Genomic DNA, 20852 nt, shown 5'->3' on the forward strand with positions numbered 1-20852 from the left:
CGAAAAGACACGCTGGATACATTTGGACCAATTATTACCATCAGTCAACACCAACACAAGAAAATGACCCAATTTCTTTTTTTTAATTATTTTTCTGGAAGTAAAATACATTGAACTCAAAGCCTGATGAATTCTCTACAGGCTCATTTCTGGATTCAGTTGTCAACAGTTTGCCATAAACATTATTTTCTGAAGTAACATACTAATTTTGTTCCCACAATTAAGAAAAGCAAAATTATTTGAGGGGAAAAAAAAAAAGTTTGTACAATACCAGTGTTGGGCTACTAGGCAGATGAGCTCTTGCAAAGCTGACATCAATTTTTTTTTTTTTTTTTTTTTTTAATTAGGAAAATTCACTTGTTTCAGGAACGGTCTCACTACAAAAACCAAAAAAGGTTTTTCTTTTCATTTCCTCCCGCAAGAATGTGCCCCCATACTCAAAACACTGCCTCAGGTGCTAGTTGTGATCAATACAGTCTCAGTTTTCTGCCTTGGAATGACTGTCTGGCATAAAATACTTGGAAGAAATTACCAAGAAAATCTTCAGCTGAAAATTACAGCAGAACCTCCTCACAGCGGATGCTGCCACGTACTGAAAATTAGCTGCACCCTGTCTCTCATGCCCTGAAGAACAAAATTTTGTAAAGACAGTTTTTCATCATATGAGGATGCAATTACAGAAATTTCCTTTTTAAATACGCACATTTGATTAATTTGTAAATCCTACACAAAATCTGACGTTCAAATTATATGTTTTTGCTGATTGGTTTGACGTTTTGTGCATATTGACTCAGGCGCCTAATCTGCATGTTGTGTCAAGCGGTATTTCGAGCAGTTGTAAATTTACATTTCCGTTCCATTCAACGTTGTTCCTAAGTCATAAAATTGCATACGTGACACTACAATGTATTTTCTAAGTAGTTAAGTGAAGAGCATAAAATTCTCACATTAAAAAAACATCAAAATCCTTCCAATGGGAACATTACCAAATTGCCCTCGGCCTGTTACTCTTTTTGTGTGCATGTGAGACGGTCTGCAAAATTAAAATAAGCTTCACTCTCAAAGTAACTTGGCAATTTCTTGCTGAGTTTGCATCAGGTTACATTTGGGAATATAGCATTAATGCAAACCTTTTTGCTTAATTCCTACACTATTAGATTTTAGATATACAAATTTAACTTCATCTCACGCTGTATTAATAATTGCTCTACCCAAAACTTCTGTGATGTGATATTATCAGTTACTGATGATACAGACAGTGGTGCAAATATATAAGACGTCTGGACAGCAGTTTTTAACTTAGTCGAACACACTGTTAAATTAAGAATTAAAAAAAAAAAAAGCTGTCCACCTGTGGAGATGACAGACCATGGGACCTTTTCAAGATCTTAAGCGCAAGAAGAATTAAAGACTATATACACTGTAATAACCGGCATGCTGATTCTGTCATTAAAATAGTGAATTTTAATTTCTCTAGAACAGGCTTGAAACGGTCTGGCTTTCTGAGCATAACAAATAATTATTAGGCATAATTTTGCCTAGAAAGATTGTAGAGTTTAAGCATAGATAACTATTCCTTTTACTGCTATTGCCTGTATGATTATATTAAATTAAATGTACAACGCATTTTACTAACAGCAAAATGGCTTTTTCACCTCTAGTTAAATATACTAAGTATAAGCCTTATTTTCCATTATTAATTAAAATAACCGTATACTGAATTTGTGAGATCACCAGTTCGTTTTATATGTTCATTTTTAGCCTTTTTAAATGTACTTACTGGTTGTTCGGGTAAGTCTTGTGGCTCTTCCATGGGTATTATTATTTTAATGTTTAAATGAGTCAAATCGAGTGTTCCTCGGCAGTCTTCAAAGCCTGTCAAAAAAAGGTGTTCATAGCTTTATGTACTTTTTGGGGGGGCTTATCATTTAGGCTATCAGAGAATATTAATTGTTACATATTCCACCCACAAGCTTTCTAAACTCGTGTTGCCATCTCCCAAGTAAAAGACGAAATTCATATACGGAAAGATTTCATAAACAAGGGATTTAGCTTTAAGCTTCAAGATACAAACAGACTTTTTCACGCACGTGGCACATTTCTGCATCATTCACTTGTACCATACCGACTACAGAAGCTAATGTATCCATCAGACATGTGCACCATGATTTTAAAGACACTTTAAATGATCAAGTCTGGTCTACTAGGTCAGTAAACAGCGTGATTCAATCTAACCTGTTTTAATTTAGAACATTTATATAACGAACAAAAAAAAAAAAATCAGGACAAGACCGTACACCTAAATGTATTTACACACAGGACTGTTCATTGTCAAATTCACAAAGGAAGTTCGTTATTTCAATTGCACCCTTCAAAAAGAGAAGTTTGATGAAAATTCATAAAATAGTTTTTATTTTGGAAGCTAAGTAACCCAGTAGCATTTAGCATTGAGACCTTGGATACTATACCAAAGAGCTGCTATCCCCCCAGGGTTTTAAAACCACAAAAAGGAAATTTTGGAGATTGCCTTCACAACCTGATTAATTTTTTGCAATTTGCTGGGCAAAAGCTAAGGCAGGTGTCCTCCGTGGCATCCCCCTCTGCGCGACCAATGCTGACGAACAGCCTGACCCGGGCATTTGATTGCTGCTCTCATCTCAGAACCAGGGAATTAAAATCCAGCCCGACCCTCTCCGGACCAGTCCCGTCCCAGCTGCACCCCGAGCCCGTGGGTGCTTTGTCCCCCCCCAGCAGAGCTGTCCCTCCATACGCACGTGTGCGGCGCCGCACATGGAGCAGAACGTAAGTGGATCGCACAAATCAGAAGAAATGCTGAAAAAACACTTAGTGGTTTGGAAAACATTCGATACAGCGACTGTCCGTGCCGAGGTACAACCTACTCCTGCCTCCACGGCCATCAAGGTTTCGCTGCAAATCCCAGTGGAAATGCAAAAGGCCGTTTCCCTGGCTCTGCCTTCTCCGTGCCTTTCTGTTCTCCCACCCCGTCAGGCACCTTCACATCACGAAAACTGTCCCCGTGCAAAGTGACTAAACAATTCACAGAAACAACTTTTCCCGCATCCTGAAAACAACTGCCATTTCCCCCCCCGGCCCCCGCCAGACCTACTTAACCCGGCAGCACGTGCAGCCAGCCTGCGGCGGAGCACCACATGCCGAGCACGGGGGCGCTTGGCAGCCTGCAATAATTTCATATTAACCATGAAAACACAAAGGATTTCTTCTCCCTCGTTTGAGGGCAGGTAAAGGTCTTACATACCGGGGTGTATCATATTTGCCAGGGTAAAATTTCACAAAGGGTTTGAGTATTTTCCGAGGCCGCCTCCCCTAATCAAAGCCACTTAAATGTAAATCAACTGAATTTATACTAAGTCTCTTCAATAACTCAGGGTCTTTTGAAATGCCCCTATTCCCACCACACACAAGAAAGTATACGATGCAAAGTACTACTGTCGCTGTCATTTTAAGTATAAAAGCTTATTTCCTTTTTACTTTTTTTGTAGGAATAACAGAAAAATCAAGACTTAAGAGAAACTGTGGCATTCAAAGATTATGAATAGGAGCGTAGAGTACAATGGCGAACAGCAAGAATGCTTGAAATTGATACCAACGGGTCCTGTCCTGTCCCTTGTCCTTCATTGTTGCTATTTGACACTGTTTCATTGTGTAATTTCTTAGAAAATTACCAAACTAAACTCTTCAGTATGGAAAAAAGATTCCAAATGACACTTTGATCCATGCAGCAATAACTTCCCATTCCACGCTTTGCTTAAAAGCTGTGAGTACTTCTTTAATGTTGTTTTTGAGAAGGATCTAAGTAATTAGAAAGACAAAAAGATTCCCAGAGTCACGTCAGAATATGTTAGTTACACTTGTCAACAGAACTGTCCTCCCAAATGAGCAGGGCATCTCCTAGCACCTGGAAGCAAATGAAAGCAGCAAAGCAGGCGAGCAGCAACCATGTGCCAAGATGGAAAGTGAAAACTTGACCTCTGGTGGCTTCATGCTTTCTTCTAGAGAACGCTCCATACCTCCAGAAACAGCAGCGTGGGGAGAAGACCTAGTGCTCATAGCTGTCGTGACATGGCAGGGGGCAGAACGACTAGAAGGAGCAGCGTGCGTTGGTAGATGAAAGGGATGTAGGTAACCGGTACCCCGGACTGCCCGGGAGTCAGCAACGGCCTCCTCCACCACCACCAGCCTAAGCTGCTGCTGAGGGAAGAGCTCCTGCCCCTCCGTACCTCCAGCAACCCACTCTTGCTCGCCTGACACCCCTTCCTCTGTGGCCACCAAAGCGCTGGTGCGGCTGACCAGCAGTCTGGATGTGGGACCTGACCTTCTTCTAAGGAAAAAGAAAGAAAGGGGGGAGGGGAAAAAAAAAAAAAAGAGGCACCCAAGCACAACCTTTCTGCTGAGCTGCTGCAAGCGGGACCGGCTCTGGGCTCACCCAGCCCCACGCCTGGGTAGCCACCAGGATGGGGACCAGGCAGCGCACGCTGGCAGGGTAGTAGGATGCCCCTTTTCAGTGGCTGCTGTAGTAAATGAATCCATAATTTTACCATCTTATTTATGTTTCACTTTGGCAAAACAGAAGATGTAAGTCACAGCGGTATACACACGGCTCCGCAGCCTTTCAACCCGTATCACTGTCCACCCCATCTCCCCGTTCTCCTCTAGAGCCGCCACACGGCCGCTCCTGGCTGGCCACGGAAAGCAGTGGGACACCAAGCAAGGCCAGAGCCTCTCCCAGCCATCACCTGCGGAGCGCGGAGCCAGGCAGGGAGCTGCCTGCTCTCTCCTCCTGCAGGGAGAGCGGAGCAAAGCTGCTGACAGCTTCAGCACCAGGATCTGGGCAGCAGCTGCTCCGGCCACGCGCGTTTCCTTAACGGCACCATCCACGACGGCTGACCCCCCCCCGCTGCCCACCTGGCCCCGGGGCCGGGGTACCCTCAGGGCAGCACCCAGGGCAGCAGGCCCAGCTGGGGCGGCCGCCGCACGCCGCCTCTTCGCCCGGGAGCAGAGGGACGCACGACGCAGCGCTCGGGGCTTGGGTTTCCAAAAAACACACCCCGCCCCTGGCACCTCCTCAGCTGGAGCCACCCCAGTGTATTGTCTTACTCAGCACGCAGCTCACCATGAACAAAGGTGATTTTTAAAAACTGAAGATAAACAACACTGATTTTTTATCTTATCCCCCCCCCCCCGTCTCAAAATGACGTTTTTAACTTGTATAAAACTCAAGGCGACTGTGCTTCAGCTAAGCTTATCTCACAGTTTCTATCATGGAACGTTTTAAAACCGTAAGTGACTGCAATGGAAGAGATATCGACACAGATCTTCAACACCCTCAGCTCCACAGAGCCCACATTGCTGCAGCTGCACTCGGGACAGGGGCTGCCAACGCAGCCGCCATCGCTCTCGCTCCCCATCCCAGGCAAACCACAGCTTTCAAATGGGCACCGACGCGCCTAACCTCGGAAGAGATCAGTGATTAACAGCTTTGGGAGCAGCGGGGGTTTGGTCACTTCTTCCATCTATAGATCTATTTCTAATTATTTTTTTTTTCCTGAGAGGGAGGTCTGAAAAGTAGATTCCGGCAGTGAGAATATTTCTGTGGGCCACTGGGCTTGTCAATGAGAAAACCAGTACAAAACGTAACCGAGCGTGCAACACGCCATCACGTGAGCAGCCGCAATGAAAGAAACATTCAGAAAAAGGAGTCAAGTGTTACACTCATGAAAACCAGCAAATTACCATACTTTTTTCCCATTATGAGGTGGTTTTCATTATTTACCTGATGAAAATTATTTTGTAATACCTGAATTAAACAACATTTTTTATTTAAGCTAGACTGGTTTTGAAAGCCATCCTGGTCCAATTCCGACTTGCGCAGAACACCAACAATGTAAAACTATCAGAGATAGGTGTTTTGCACGTCTTTTCATTTTGCTTGCTCAATTTGTGGAGACACGGTATCTAAACTCCAAAACAGAAGGCATCAAAGCACAGGAACGGAGTGCAGAATCGCACAGATCAGCTGCCTGCCTTCTGTTCCGCGCGAGACTGCTACGCCAGTAATTCCCTTTTAAAAGCCCTGGCAAGCTATGTACAGTTTCTTGCTCTAAATCCTGTTTTAAATATCCTAAAACGCAAAGTCTACTTTGCTAGTCTAGTCATAGCGATACTATGGATATAATTTCTGAAAGCCACCCGCTGTTAGCATCAGGCCAGACTGCTATTTGCTTTCATTCTGCTCTTTTTGAGCCCGTCTGCCTTGGCTTGGAAAATTTCGGCTCAGTTCTCCCAAGCTGCAAATAATTAAAGTCAAGGATACTGTGATAAAACCAACAAGCACTAATTATACTGCTGAGAAAAAAAGCTGTTTGAATATGGTTTTATGTTACTTTAAAATAGCCACTACTTAGCTAAGAACAAAGCTTTCGTTAGTGTAGTGAAAACCCATTTATTAAACAGAAAGTTAAAATAACTGTGCATACTTGTATGCACCGTAACGTAATCTATACGGTTATTTCCACTCCTTATTTACTCAAGAGCCAGCACCTTACCATGAAGGGCAATGGATATATGAATTAAGCAGCAGCAGCAGCAGTGTCTAAGCTTCCTATATTTTCCAGTGGAGCGTTCCATGGTAATCTCTCCCATGCTGCTACGCTCCACGCACACAGGATCAGAGAGTGCAGCCAAAGGGATCCCAGCCATCGCCAACTGGAGCAGGGTTTTTCCTTGCAGTATGTTTTCACGCCGGGCCGCTCACCATGTGACAAACTGCTTCTTTCAGAGAAGAGCAGAACTTGGCACAGCGGGATGTGGTGGGTCCACCCCCACCCTTTTTTTTTTTTTTAAATTTAATTAAAAATATCTCAATAAATAAATACAAAAAGTGAAGAGAGGAGAGACACGTACTGACATTACTACGTACTGCACAGCTGCTGAGTGCTTTTTTTATTCTGAAGGTTTATGAGTTAAGTTTTAATCTTCAGGCAAAATACGCCATCAGCCATCTCCCACGCCAGCAGTGACCCGTGCCCCTCCACATCAGAGTGTGAGCCGGCTTATGGATATCACAGAATCATAGAATGGCTTGGGTTGGAAGGGACCTTAAAGGTCACCCAGTTCCACTGCCCCTGCCCTGGGCAGGGACACCTCCCACCAGCCCAGGTTGCTCCAAGCCCCGTCCAACCTGGCCTTGAACCCCTCCAGGGATGGGGCAGCCACAGCTTCTCTGGGCAACCTGGGCCAGGGGCTCACCGCCCTCACAGTAACAAATTTCTGCCTGTTATCTAATCTAAATCTCTCCTCTTCCAGTTTGAAGCCATCACCCCTTGTTCTACCATTACATGCCCTGGCAAAAAGTCCCTCCCCAGCTTTTTTATAGGCCCCCTTCATATACTGGCGGGCAGCTACAAGGTCTCCCCCGAGCCTTCTCTTCTCCAGGCTGAACCCCCCCAGCTCTCTCAGCCTGTCCTCCCAGCAGAGGGGCTCCAGCCCTCCCAGCATCTCCGGGGCCTCCTCTGGCCCCGCTCCAACAGCTCCGTGTCCTTCTGCTGTTGGTGCCCCAGCGCTGGAGGCAGCACTGCAGGGGGGTCTCACAGAGCGGAGCAGAGGGGCAGAATCCCCCCCTTGCCCTGCTGCCCACGCCGCTGGGGATGAGCCCAGGCCGTGGGGGGTTTCTGCACTGCCAGCCCACACTGACAGCTCATGTTGAGCTTCTCATCCACCAACACCCCAGGTCCTTCTCCTCAGGGCCGCTCTCCATCCATTCTCCGTCCAGCCTGGATCTGTGCTTGGGATTGCCCTGACCCACCTGCACTTGGTTCCCCAATGAACCTCCTTGTTCCAGAGGGAAGTTTCTTCACAATTTCATCCTTCCCCATATCTCAGCGTTCCCATATCCAACTGTGATAATATTTCATCAGCCAAGCTGCTGAAATATTTCCAACTTGGTATTCAACACGGCCAAACCAGCATCCTGCCAACACCGAGGAAGCAAACCCAGTTCGCTGCCTGCTCCTGCAGGATCTCTCATGAGGGTTTGGCAAAAACAGGCATTCTATAAACTTTTGAAGAATCTCCCATTTTGTTTTTAAACAGCTTGATTAAAGATCACAGGAAATGACAGCATCAGCCTGGTTCCTGGTTTGGTCTCTGTCGAAAAACAGTCCCTTAAGGAGCTGTCAGGAATTAACAATTTTGTGTAGTAAGCTTCATTTTTCTTCCCTTCAGGCAAAAACAAGATAATTGGAATTCTTCATGAAGATGCATCACAGTGATGCAAACAAAATGAGTGAGTAGATGCCTGGGTGTGTAAAATGTTCTATCTGGGGAGTCTGAATATAAACTCAAAAAACTTTAAAGGTACCTTAAAAAAAAAAGGGGGGAATCACGGTATTTAATATGCTAATGCAACTCCAGTGACAGGCGAAGAAAGGCGCAGAAGAGCAAAAGAGGAGGGGCCCATCCAGCCTTCCTCCTCCACTACAGAATGAAATACTTAAGACAAATCATTTGCTTTCACAAGTAGACCTGCAAGTAACACAACCAATGATCTCCTTCCCAGGGTGCTCACAAGTTCATTTATAAATATCACACTAAGGCTGCACATTCAGCATCTGCCAGTCATCCCACGGCTGCCAAGCGGATGAGAATAGATGCACTGCTCCGGTGTTTGACAATACATACGGGGTAAGAGGGCAAAGGAACTCAAGTTTCCAACTTCAAATTGTGATAGCCCCAAACCCTTCTTTCAAACACTATCAACAATCAACTCCTCAGACAACAGTCTCGCTCTCCAAAACAATTCTTAAAAATTCCCTCTAAAATCCATCCTTAAGGTGCCATACCTCAAGCTTTGTTTTGTTTGATACCCCCTTTTTGTAAGTACAGTTCTCTCCTATTTTCCTTTTTCAGCAGCAGAGAGCGGCCGTTTAAAAAAACCCACCAGAACCGAGTTAATGAATGAAAGCTGCGCTACACTCCAGGCTGCTGATTTCGTATCTTTAACAAATCCGGTGGATCTCACGGCAAAGATTTATACTCTGCTATTCTTTGCTTTTTCCTCACTCTCCACACGCACACCCACACACCCAGATACACACATGGATATTTGCAAAATACTATGAAGAATATCAAAGAATAAACCTTTGCCGTTATATCCGCGGGATTGTTTACCGCTCTCTAGCCGTGCTCTCTCTTCCCTTCTTTGTTAACCGGGAAGGCTCGGAATAAAACACTATAGAAGTTACGGGGAAGGCAGATTGTATGCCCTATTTTTGAAGGTGCGAGTGTCCATGACGAGCCTGTAAACACAGCCCTGTGATTGAAAAATCACGGTTTGATTAAAATTTCATAATCTTAAAATGGGAAAAAAGAAAAAAATTTCATTAATAGGAATTTTCACATTATTTTTACATCCTGGAAAGGTTATCAACGTTAAGACCGTCTGCAGTTCACTTCGCTTGAACAATGACACACACGCAGCTTGGCTTTCCAGTTCTTATGCAATTCTGTTAAATTCGATTTTGAAACACAGCAGGGAAATTTTTAATGGGGAAAAGAACTGTTTTCAGAAAAGGAAAATTTGGAAATAACAGCTTCATCCGAGAAAAACAACTCCCACTGAGCCCAGAAACAAGCTGGCAATTTCTTCTAGATCTAACACGCTCGGCTCACATGGCACAAGATGACAAAACTACTATTAACCTTTTAGTTACAAAACAAAGACAGTAATTTATGTAAATGTAACAAAAGCAGAAGAGTCGGTTTCCTCCTCTGTTCATGAGGATTCAACTTGTGCTGAGACTTACCGGATTTTTCCCAGAAGATCACAAGTTCTAAGATACCCGGTATCTTGGGGCTCACCTAAGTTTTTGTGGTTTAGATAACCAATAAACGGGTGACAAATCCCTAGAGCTGCGGCTCCGGGGGAAAAAAAAAAAAAAAAACAAAAACCCAACGCTGTTTGTCTTAAAAGCTTTTTAAAATAAACCCTCAGACAGCAGAGCACGCTGCCCTTAATTTCGAGAAGCCACTTCAGACATATTCAAATAGATTAGGAAATTTCCTGAACAAAAGACTGCAATTCTTAATCCTCTGTCAGTCAAACAGCAAATCTGCATTATATTAACCACAAAAAAGGAATTATTTACATTATGCAGCTCTAAACTTTATTTTCAATAAAAGATTTCACTAATGCATATCAAAAAGCCATATAGCTACCGCCATGGGCTACCAGGAAATTAATCTGTAGTTCTGTTTGAAAGAAACTGTTTCAGTACTCAACTTTCACCACGATTTTATTAAAAAGGTTGTGACTATGGTAAATTTACTTATTTCTTCTGTTATTTTGCGTTAGAGGCAGCCATGGTATTTATCACGGTGCAATCAGTTCTGAGAACATCTGCAGCTATTTGAGTCTTAGCAACAACAGTTGCTAGAGTAACCGCCTCGAAAAAATTAAAGAATAAAGTACTGGATATTTGAGATTTTTTATGGGGGAAAAAAAGGTTTAAACGATGGTGTTCAACACGCACCTGCTCAGTAAGAGCCGCTGCTTTCAGTTAAGCTTATTTACGCTTCGCACAGAACCAGTCCTGCTGGCAAGGGCAGGCGGGAGGACAGAAACACCCCACTGGGTCAGACAAACGCTCCGTCTCGCTCAGCACAGCGCCAGCTCCACCAGCGCCACCAGCAGCCGCCAGCGGCAGGGACTGGAGGAGCCCGGCCCCTCTCACCACCCCGCAGGCCCGCCGGCGTGGGACCACGGAGGGGACATCCCTGCCTCCTCCTCCAGCAGCCGCTCACGGATCTGCTTCCCACCAATTTGCCCGCTGCCTCTCTGAACCGGCTGCCGTCAGCAGCTCCCAACCTGCCGCATAAACAATTTCTCAGCAAGGAGTTCCCGAGTGCCTTCAGTCCTAGTGCGGCAGGATTGGGTGAGCAGCTCCTCTTTCAACACGTCCCCTGCCTTCAGGATTTTGTGAACCTTGATTACATTCTCTCTCCAAGTCAGTCCCAGGCCTCAGCTTCTCTTCGTGAGGCTCCATCCCCTGCGATCACTGCTCCCCTCTTGAGACGCAGCGGCCAGAACTGCACGTAGAATACGAGATGTGGCTGCAACCGCAGCTTTACTACCGAGCAGTAAAACGATGTCTCTGGTGTTTTCAACACCCTTCCTAATGACAGTCAAAATCGTTGGCTTTTTGTTTGGCTGCCACTTACACTAAGTAATCATTTCAACGGACCGTCACCGTCCTCAGGTTCTCCTCCTGGAGCGGTAACTGCCTGTTCCGAGTTCAGCCATATGCAGATAGGGTTTAGCTTGCTTTTCCCTAGATGAATTACTCTTAATTTAAGGAAAGCAATCTAAACCATACTTATGCTAATACCGTAAGTTCTCGTAAATTCATCTACACTGAAGCTCTTCTGCCACCTTTTTGATCACTCAGCTAGGCAATATTCTTCCGCCTTTGGTGTGGCTTTTTATGACTCAAAAGTTCAGTAACATCAGTAAAGTTTGATCCGGAGAAACAAATGACCGGTGAAATATCCAAGGTAAAAATGCTGGACAAAAGCAGCTTAAGTGCAAACATTAAGTGCACCACAGTGCTGTTTCTTCTCCAGCCTTTGAAGTGACCACTAAGCCCTGTCCTCTGCTCCCTACGCTTGCTAATCATAGACTCATAGAATCTTCATGGTTGGAAAGGACCTTTGAGATCATTGAGTCCAACCATACACACACACAAACAAAACACCACACGAAAAAAAACCCAAAACAAACAAACAAAAAACCCCAACAACCTCTCAAGTTAGAGGGCTTTCTAGTAGGTTTGTCAGGGCAGACCCACCAAGCAGGGGATGGCACATGTGAAACAGCGACAAAAATGCTCAGACAAACCAGCTCTGCTATGGACCCACAGCCAGAGCTCTTGCGCAGTCAGAACAAGGGTAGTCAAAGAAGTGGAATATTGTGGTGGATGCTCACTACAGATCCTCTGTCAAGAGGTGAATGAAGCCATCTTTAAACAGCTGACAAAACCCAGTGATCGCAGACCCCAGTTTGCAGGAGGGACTTTAACCACCCCAGTATCGACTGTAAGAGCAACGTGGTGAGGCAAACAAAAGTCAGGTTTCTCAGTGCATCCATTTTTTTTTTTGTGTAGTGATGTGACATGGTAAGAGTTCAAGATCCCAGAAATGAAGACGACAAGTAACAAAATTAATAGCCATATTCCAGTTTGTTCAGGAGACTGATCTGATAAGTACGGTACTACAGGAGGGCCTGAAGGAGCAATGCAGCCCAGGATTGATGACAGCTTTCCACCAAGAATGCATCCCAACATACAGGAAAATGAGCAGATGAAGAAGGACAGTTTGGCTGGACAGTGAACTTCCAACAAAGCTCAAAAAGGAAGCAAAGACCAGATACATGTGAGGAATTCACCAGAACTGATGAAGCACGCAGAAATCAGAAGCTTGGCTGGCTCAAATCCAGCGGGGGATGCAAAGGGCAACAAGAAGGGCTTCTAGGGCTCCTGTGAGCACGCTGGCAGCAAAAGACCAAGAAAAACCACTGGCTGAGCAGGGCAGGCAATCAACTGACCAAGGACGCAGGAAAGGCTGTGGTATTCAAGGTCTTCCTTGCCAGGCTTTACCATCAAGGTCTGCGCTCAGGCCTCCCAAGTCCTTGTGCCTGGTGGCAGAGCTTGGAGGAAGAAAGTGCCACCTGTCAGGGCCCCCAGCCGATATCCCTCCTCCTGGGGGTTTGGTTACCTGGGCTCAGAGCCAAGATAGTACAGCTGGTGACCTTGGGGACAGCTTTTCCAGAAAGCTCTACTGAAGGCTTCAGCAAAGGTCACCACTTCCTGCCTCAGGAGCTGCTTTTTAGCTGCGGCTCTCACCCTTGGCACCCACCTGAGCTACAGACTTGACTTCCCAGCTTGACCTCACCGTGGATCCATCTGCCAACCCGGGCTCTTGCCTTAACCCAGCTACCTGCCATCACCCAGCCTGCCCGGAGGGACCGTACCCTTGCTGGTGAGGCCACTGCCACCGCCTGCCTTGTACCACACTTAGCATCCCTTCCCTTAGGGACCAGCATGTCCCAGCTGCTCCCAGACACTAACAATGGTACAGAAAGATGAAGTTGGAGACCACCTTAAGAGAACTGGACATACACAACTCCGTAAGACCAAATGGGATGGAAAAGGAGCTGCTCTCTATCATTTTTGAAGGGTCATATCAAGCCAGGAGGTGACCGATGACTGCAAAAGGGCAAATGCCACCTTCAAGACTGGCAATAAGGGAGAAAAAGGCCAGTTAGACTTGCCTGTCCCCCTGCAGTGCCTCAGGGCACTGCGGAGCAAATCCCCAGAGACCATTCACATGCACATGAAGGACAAGAAAGTGACTGGGAACCAGCAGCATGGATCCACCAAAGGCAAATGGTGCCCGGCCAACCTGACCGCCCTTTCTGATGAAATTATTTGCTCTGGGGAGTAAGAGAGCTGTAAATATTCTGCATGCCGTTTTAGTAACGCAGAGTCCTTCAGCATCCTTGCAGCCACGCTGGGCAGGTACAAACTATGGACACACTACATGGTGGACGAAAAACTGTCTGCGGACTGCCAGGTTCAAAGGACTGTGATTACACGCCTGCAGTCTAACTAGTGGGTGGTAACAAAAAGTCCACCTACAAGCGGACACAATATTAACATCATCATGACCAGTGCAACAGCACATAACACCCCTTCAAAAAAAAAATATCTGTGGATAAGACCAAACTAGGGGGGGTGCGGTCCAAAAGCCTGAAAAGCAGAACCGTGATGTGCTGGAAGACTGGACCAGCAGGAACCTCGTGAAGTTCAAGAAGGGCAAGAGCTATGTGCCACCCTAGGGATGGAGGAACCCCATGCAAGGGGACAGGCTGGGAACAAACTGTGAGGTCACAGTTCTGCAGGAAAGAAACTGGAGATCCTAGTGGACAAGTTCAACATGAGTCAGCTGCGAGTCCTGGCAGCAATGAAGGCATGTCCCAAGCTAGGCTAAAAAGATATCACAGAAAAGACACAGCCGGATTCATCTCAAGTGCCTAGAGAAAGAGGTAACTGTCACAAATTGCAAGAAGGAAAATCCCAGCTTGACATAAGGAAAAATTTCCTCACCTTGTGAGTCTTGTGCACTGCAAGAGTGACCCAAAGGGGTGGTGAAATGTCCACTCCTGCACATTTTCAAAACCCCTGTGGACACGACCCTGAACAACCTACCTCCTGTGAGCAGGAGACTGAAGAAGGCCACCTTCTGAGGCCCCCTGCAGTTCAAATGTATGCTGTCACAAGCTTCCCACTGACAGAGAACCTCTCCTCCAAGCCTGGGGAAACTTAGCTTCTTTAATACAACTTTGTCAAATGTTTTCTGAAAAGTTGATTATACCTGTTGCTTCTGCCTATCCATACACTTGCAGAACTCCAGTACGTTAACAATGTGGAATTTCCCTTTACAGAAGCCATGCTGACTCTTTTCCAATGGACTGTACTTTCCAGTAAGCAGTGCTTTTGTCCTTTATAACTATCGTCTTATTGCTGCTGGAAATCTGTCACCTGTATGGTGTTCCCAGGATGTCCTCGAGAGCCCATCTTTAGCAGTAAGAGTGACAACAAGGAATTCACTGTGCTTGGCTGTTATGCCTTACTATCCCCAGAGGCCCATTCCACCACCCTCGGTCACGAAACAGTCCCACACAATCACTACCGGGATTCCTGTTCTTGATGGATCTGGAGAATGTATTTCTACTGGTTTGAGCCTCCTGTGCAAGCTGCTCTTCAACTCCCTTTTCACCCTTTTTAAATTCTCCTTTTACATTTCACCTGCCACGCTACAGATTTTCCTGTTCTCACTGGGTTTGCTTTCCATTAAGCGCTCATCTTCTCCCCATGATGGCTTTTTAGCTTTTCCATTGAGCCACGCAGAGATTTTGGGGAGGGACGATCATTTTGTTCACTTTCAAACGGTATACCTTGGCTTCTGACACAGTATTTTTTAAACAATCTCTAACAGCGGCTCCCTGTAGGCTGCTGTTTGGGCAGATCGTTTTATGATTTGGGGGATTTTTAAACCACTTGATGTATTTTCATTTCTTGACATTTAATATCCATGTGCTGGATCTATTTTGTCTGCTGTCCCCTTCTACTCAGTTATATTTAATTGTGCTGTGGTTGCTATAAGCCGTCCCACTACTAGCTTTAAGTAGGTCCTATGTACCACAACACTGCAAAAAGCAGCTTCTCTTTGTCAGTTTAAACTTGGTTGTTATAGGAGGCAGTCATTTATTGCATTAGAAAAGGGTTCTCTCTACCTCGCCTCCGATGAGGCACAGACCCGGTCTCTCTCCAGTAGCTGAAATCTCCCACTATAACTCTCCCAAACTTCCAGCTCCTCCGATCTTACCTTCTAGCTCCTGACCACTATCACTGCCCTGATCCAGGGGTTGCCAGTATAATCCTAGTAGTATATCTGACGTCTAGGATTTCCACCCATACAGACTCAACAGTGCTTCTCTTTTCCTGTATTCGCAACACTATTATTACCCTTTACAAAAATCCTTCATGCCCAGTGCCCGTGTCCCACTCTATACCCTATACCTACCTCTATACCCTACCCTACAGCTGGTACCCTGGCACTACCGCATCCCGGGCAGTCTCCTTCCACCGTATCTCAGTGGCACTTGTTACAGCACAGACAGCATCACCGTGGGGTTAGTTCCCCATAATCACCATCAAAAGAGCCTCTCTAATGACATTGATACAATAATCAGTACGATTAGAGTATCTACAACTAGCTAATACTACTGTGTCACAAGTCACCCAAAAAAGAAAGAATACGCTCCGTTTGTAATTCAACAACCCCAAAAAACTTACAATTAGCATTACAGTACTATCAACAGGTATCAAACAAATGCAGACTTAGAAGGTAAACGATTCACTTCTTGCTACAGGTCACCGGCAGAATCCTCTTCCCTCCCTACCCTGGGGAGGTCAGCTTCAAATAAGAATTAACATTTCACGAATGGAAGCATCATCTCCTCTGCTAGGTACAACTTTCACAAAGAAAAGCATGATGACTTTTTTTTTCCAGATCGATCCTAGAGGTTCTCTTTCTCCAAATTCTCTTTTTCTTTCATGTTAGTTCAGGTCCTCTTCAGTGTGAATCAAAATTAACATGTGCTACCAGTGACCAACTCGCATGCAACCCAAGAACCCTCTGAGCTGATGACGAGTACGTCGTGCATTACCTTTCAAAAAAGAGAAGGGGCTCTTTATTTACTGTCAGTGCTTCTAGCTTCCCTATGCTCCAGACTAGGACAATAAGTAAAAAAGCTACACTCAAATGCACAAAAACAGTACAAAGTTTCTACACAATCCTCAAAAGATATTGCATCCAGGACAAACAACTTTCGCAGTAAAAACCAGATTCATACTTCCTTTCTCTTCCCGTTGTTGTCCTCCCATCTATTTCAATTTCTTTTTTTCTCTTTCATGCCATTATTTATTTATTTGAATTATCTAACTGCCAGTCTAGTCATTACATAACTTTGTATTTAGCCCATGCAAAATATTTTCAGTGCAAGAATCCTCAAATATATTAACTTCTGAAAACAATGACTCATTCCAATCAACAACTCTCTTCTCCAGAAAACAAAAATACACTTCTAGTCAACAAAACTGTGGTGACATAAGCTTTCAGTTCTTTGGATCTGTCCTACTTGAAACCTTTTATTTACTACAGAGAAAGACAGCTTTAGCTCTGCGCATTCTTCCAAATCTTCTTCTAACCACAGAAAAGCAGTGCACTCAGTACCCAACGTGGGTGACTACTCACTATTGCAATTAGTGAGCCTCTGGGTTCATTCACAAGCAGCAACACCAGAGGGTCACCACATGCTGCTACCATACAGAGAAAAATCATTTGAAGGCCCTGAAGCAACAGGACGACACACACCAAAGATCAGGACAAAGGAAACGCAGCAGGAAAGGGTTCATAGAATCATAGGGGTTGGAAAGGGACCTCTGGAGATCACCCAGTCCAACCCCCTGCCAGAGCAGGGTCACCCACAGCAGGTGGCACAGGAACGCCTCCAGGGGGGTTTGGGATGTCTCCAGAGACGGAGACTCCACCACCTCTCTGGGCAGCCTGTGCCAGGGCTCTGCCACCCTCACAGCAAAGAAGTTCCTCCTCATGTTTAGGTTACCTTTTAATAACATAAGAAGCCTTGTCTGAGATTGGTTTTGGTTCACAGGGGTCTCAGTCAGGCTATTTCACCAGATTCAGCCAAATGACAACTACACATATTACAAAGAGCAACAAAACAGTCAACAGGAGTTTATGGAGAGCCACCAAGGGGGTCTTAGGGGTTTTTTTTGGTTTTCTTCTTCTCTCTCTCTTTTTTTTTTTTTTTTTTTTTTAAACTTACTGCATTTCCAGAGTTACAGCTTTTGGGGGGAGGAAGAGGGGGGTGGGAAGAGGAGGTGAGATAAAGAAAAGCATGAGACTTCACAGTTCACACAACTGTGGTCATACAAAGAGACTCAAACTTTGTCTCTGCACCTTTCTACACTGTGTGTGGGGTTTTCTCCGGTCAATATTTGAAAAACAAACAAAACAAAGAAAAGAGAATGAGTTACTCTGCTTCAGGCATCATGTAAGCCAGGTCCTCTAACCTTCTGGTACATGCAAGTGTTGCTTGTTTCCAGGAGGAAACAAGATCATGATGTTCATTGCTATAAATACAGCTTCTTCAGACCTTGTCAGTGAGAATTAATCTCTAACCGGACAAGAAATAAATCCTAGCAAAAATAGTGCTGTGTGTTCTGACGTTTCTGATGCTTGCAGAAAATCTAGAACACAAAATGAATGTGCACAGATGAATGACCAGGTCATTGTTTCACTCAGATATTTGTAATCGGTCGAGTTGTGGCAAGTGATAATATTGTGCATTTCAATTTTACCTGACACCAGCTGCAAAGTGAATCACATTATGCAAACTACTGCAGTTGTAATCGAAGACACTTTAACCTTACACCCTGTTAAGTTACAATCAGTTTTATCTGACAACCAGGACGGGCAAGGAACGCAGGCACAACTCATTTTCGCAGCTCCAGGAGCCCTCGTGGCTCTGCCCCGGTGACCGCGTGCCCATCCCCGGGGCAGCCAGGGGCCCAGGCGAGCGACTGCCACAACAGAACCAGCACTGCAGAAGCAGCAGGATGGCACACGCCTTCAGGCTAAACGAGAGCCCGCAGAATTAGTATCTTCTTGCTCACTGTATGTAACAGGTAACCTTTGAGAAAGAACAGTCCACAGTATTTTCTGCTGCCTTTTAGCTCCAAAACTGGCCAACATCAAGGAATTCCCCAAAAGGCTGTCTTCTTTGACGTAGGCCTATTCCAGCCCATGGAATCTGCCAAAAATTCTCTTAAACTACTCCACTTTTTACTATCCTCATTGGAAAAAGACACTGCATGACTTACACTGGATTCTGGTAGTAGTTCAGCGAGAACTAACACTTCCAGTAAAGACCAATTATATAAATATATGTATCTATTTATTGTAATGGCATCCACAAAAAAAGTCATTTCAAGCAGAGATTAGAGAAACTTACTCAAGAACTTAGTGCTGTTTTTTCTCCAGCATGAAGTTAAATTCTGTAGGCCCTGGAACGCTACTACACAGATTATAATTCATAGAATTGTCAAACTACTTGTGCTATCTTATTTTAAAATGCTGATAGCAGTGGCATCATTGACTCATAGGGACTTTTTGGCTTTCTTCAGGTCAGGCAAATTCTGTGAGAATTTTGTAACTTTTTTTTTTTTTAAGCCAGAATTTTTTTTTTCTCATATCCAGAAAGGTCAACATAGCAGCAGGCTTGGCATGAGAGCTAATTACTGGATAGGAAAAAAAAAAAAAAAAGATACAGTAGAAAAAGAAGACCTAAACCTCGCGTGTCTTTATACTTCTCCAGACCACCAGCCAAGCTAACAAAGAACATAAAATAGTCCCTGTTACCTTTGAGTCCCTTTATCTTCCAGAAAGGCCAGCTCCCCTCCCTAGACCCCAAAAGTTCTGGATGGACAGGACATGGGGATTTAAAGTACGGAGAATACTCAAGGCGATGGCTTCTGAAGTTTCAAGAGCTCTTATAAAGGTACTGAACGAAACATCAGTCATATTGCAAAAGGGACCAGACTTCTATGTTAACCTTCAAAGCCTTTAACACAGGGGGTTGTTTTCTGTGACAGTATTTTCCACAATAGGTACAGGAGAATAACTATGCCTTTACCAAAAATGCAGCAGGGGGAAATTTTGATAGGAAACCAGTGATCGAGCCTACTTCAGAATACTTCCACGTGGTTTTAAAAACAGCTGCCACTTTTCTTTTCTGATCTAAAGAATAATTAATCACCTGCTTTTTCAAATTATCCTGGCCCTGAATACGCATTTTTCTTACCTGATCATCTTAAATCAATCATATTTAAGGAAGAATTTCTTAAGCCCTCTCAAATAGAATAGGGCAAAAAAAATTGACACAGAAAAGACATTAGTAGGAAACTGATTCGTAAAATCTTCAAAGCAGAATTACATATGACAGTACGATATTTATAGAAATACGAACCATCACCCAAGGTTTAAAGCTGCCATACACTCTATGTTGTGTTCCAGTTGGTGACTGTCAGAGAAACAGGACTGTCATTATTCAAACACAAACACCACAAACTACAAGGCTCAGAAGGAAGCTTCTGGAATGTGAGAACAGCTCTGTACCTGGGTCTCAACTCAGGAGAGACTCATCTTCTGCAGAACTGAAGAACTGTTCAATCACCTCTGAAATCAGACTAGCCATACCTTTAACCTCAAGAGTTTATCTAAGAGATGGAAAGAGTTCCCAATCAGCTTCATCACGATACTAAATGATTTTTTCCTTGTTTCCTAGTTATATTGCCCAGTTATGGGATAGATCGGTGACAACCTGGAAAAGACAAGACAGCAGTGACTGGTGTGGTGTGGATCAAAGTGACACCATACACTGAAGAGCCTGCCATGACACGCTGTATCTTCTGCCCGCAGCTCTCTCCTAGACATCAGGTTTGGGTAACTCATTAGGAGGAGAGCTGACCCCTTCCCAGCACCACCTTCGCTGAAGCTCTAGAGGCGGCTACAAGAAGGAAGAAAGGATTTGAAGCTACACCCTCAGGTACTGCAGTGCCTCCAGTCATTGCATCTGCATGAACTAGCCTTGAATCACTGCTAGAGAGGGGCCACTGCTGAGGAGGTGCTTGGCTTGTTGCCCTTGAACCAATCAAAGGAAAAACTTCCAGACAAATTAGGATGAAGGAAAGAGAATAAATTAAGGAAAGGATAAGACAAAGCAAGAAAAAGCTGAAAAAGACCTTCCTCAACTTACAACTAACCAGTGCGTGCCACTGGTCATGGTTTAGTTTAGGTGACAAAAACACTCAGGAGCCACTGCAAGAGACAATGCTGCCTGTAGGTGCGTTGTCTGTAGACAGTGCGGGTGCGAGATCATACAGAAAATACCAATTGCTAAATCCTGACATAATTCCATTTAAGGCCTCAAAGGCTTCCCGTACATTTCCATCCCAACAGCTCCTTTTTCGATCACAGGGTTTTGCAGACCCAGTACAAGTTTTAACAAACATCCATTTCCTAGGAGCATCTTTCAGCAAAAAAAAAAAAAAAAAAAAAAAGCACTGACTTGCAGGAATGGGAAATATAAAATCCTACTTCTGATAACTAAGAAC

At 44.6% G+C, this 20852-nt stretch overlaps 1 protein-coding gene across 8 annotated transcripts in view; it reads right to left on the minus strand.

Annotated features, from left to right (window-relative positions):
* The window catches only part of EYA3 (EYA transcriptional coactivator and phosphatase 3), a 62890-nt gene that overhangs the window by 39992 nt on the left and 2046 nt on the right, over positions 1–20852 (minus strand). For 6 of the 8 annotated variants that reach the window (XM_054223869.1, XM_054223872.1, XM_054223870.1 and 3 more), the window contains exon 2: positions 1781–1875. The exons of 1 other annotated variant lie outside the window; for it this stretch is intronic. In XM_054223869.1, the coding sequence (XP_054079844.1) occupies positions 1781–1813 (33 nt within the window). In that variant the 5' untranslated portion in view covers positions 1814–1875. Of the gene's footprint in view, positions 1–532; positions 625–1780; positions 1876–20852 lie in introns of those variants that run through there. One more of the 8 variants, XM_054223871.1, reaches the window with a different exon arrangement.

The sequence above is a fragment of the Rissa tridactyla genome, chromosome 18, assembly GCF_028500815.1.
Source record: "Rissa tridactyla isolate bRisTri1 chromosome 18, bRisTri1.patW.cur.20221130, whole genome shotgun sequence".
Lineage (NCBI taxonomy): Eukaryota > Metazoa > Chordata > Aves > Charadriiformes > Laridae > Rissa > Rissa tridactyla.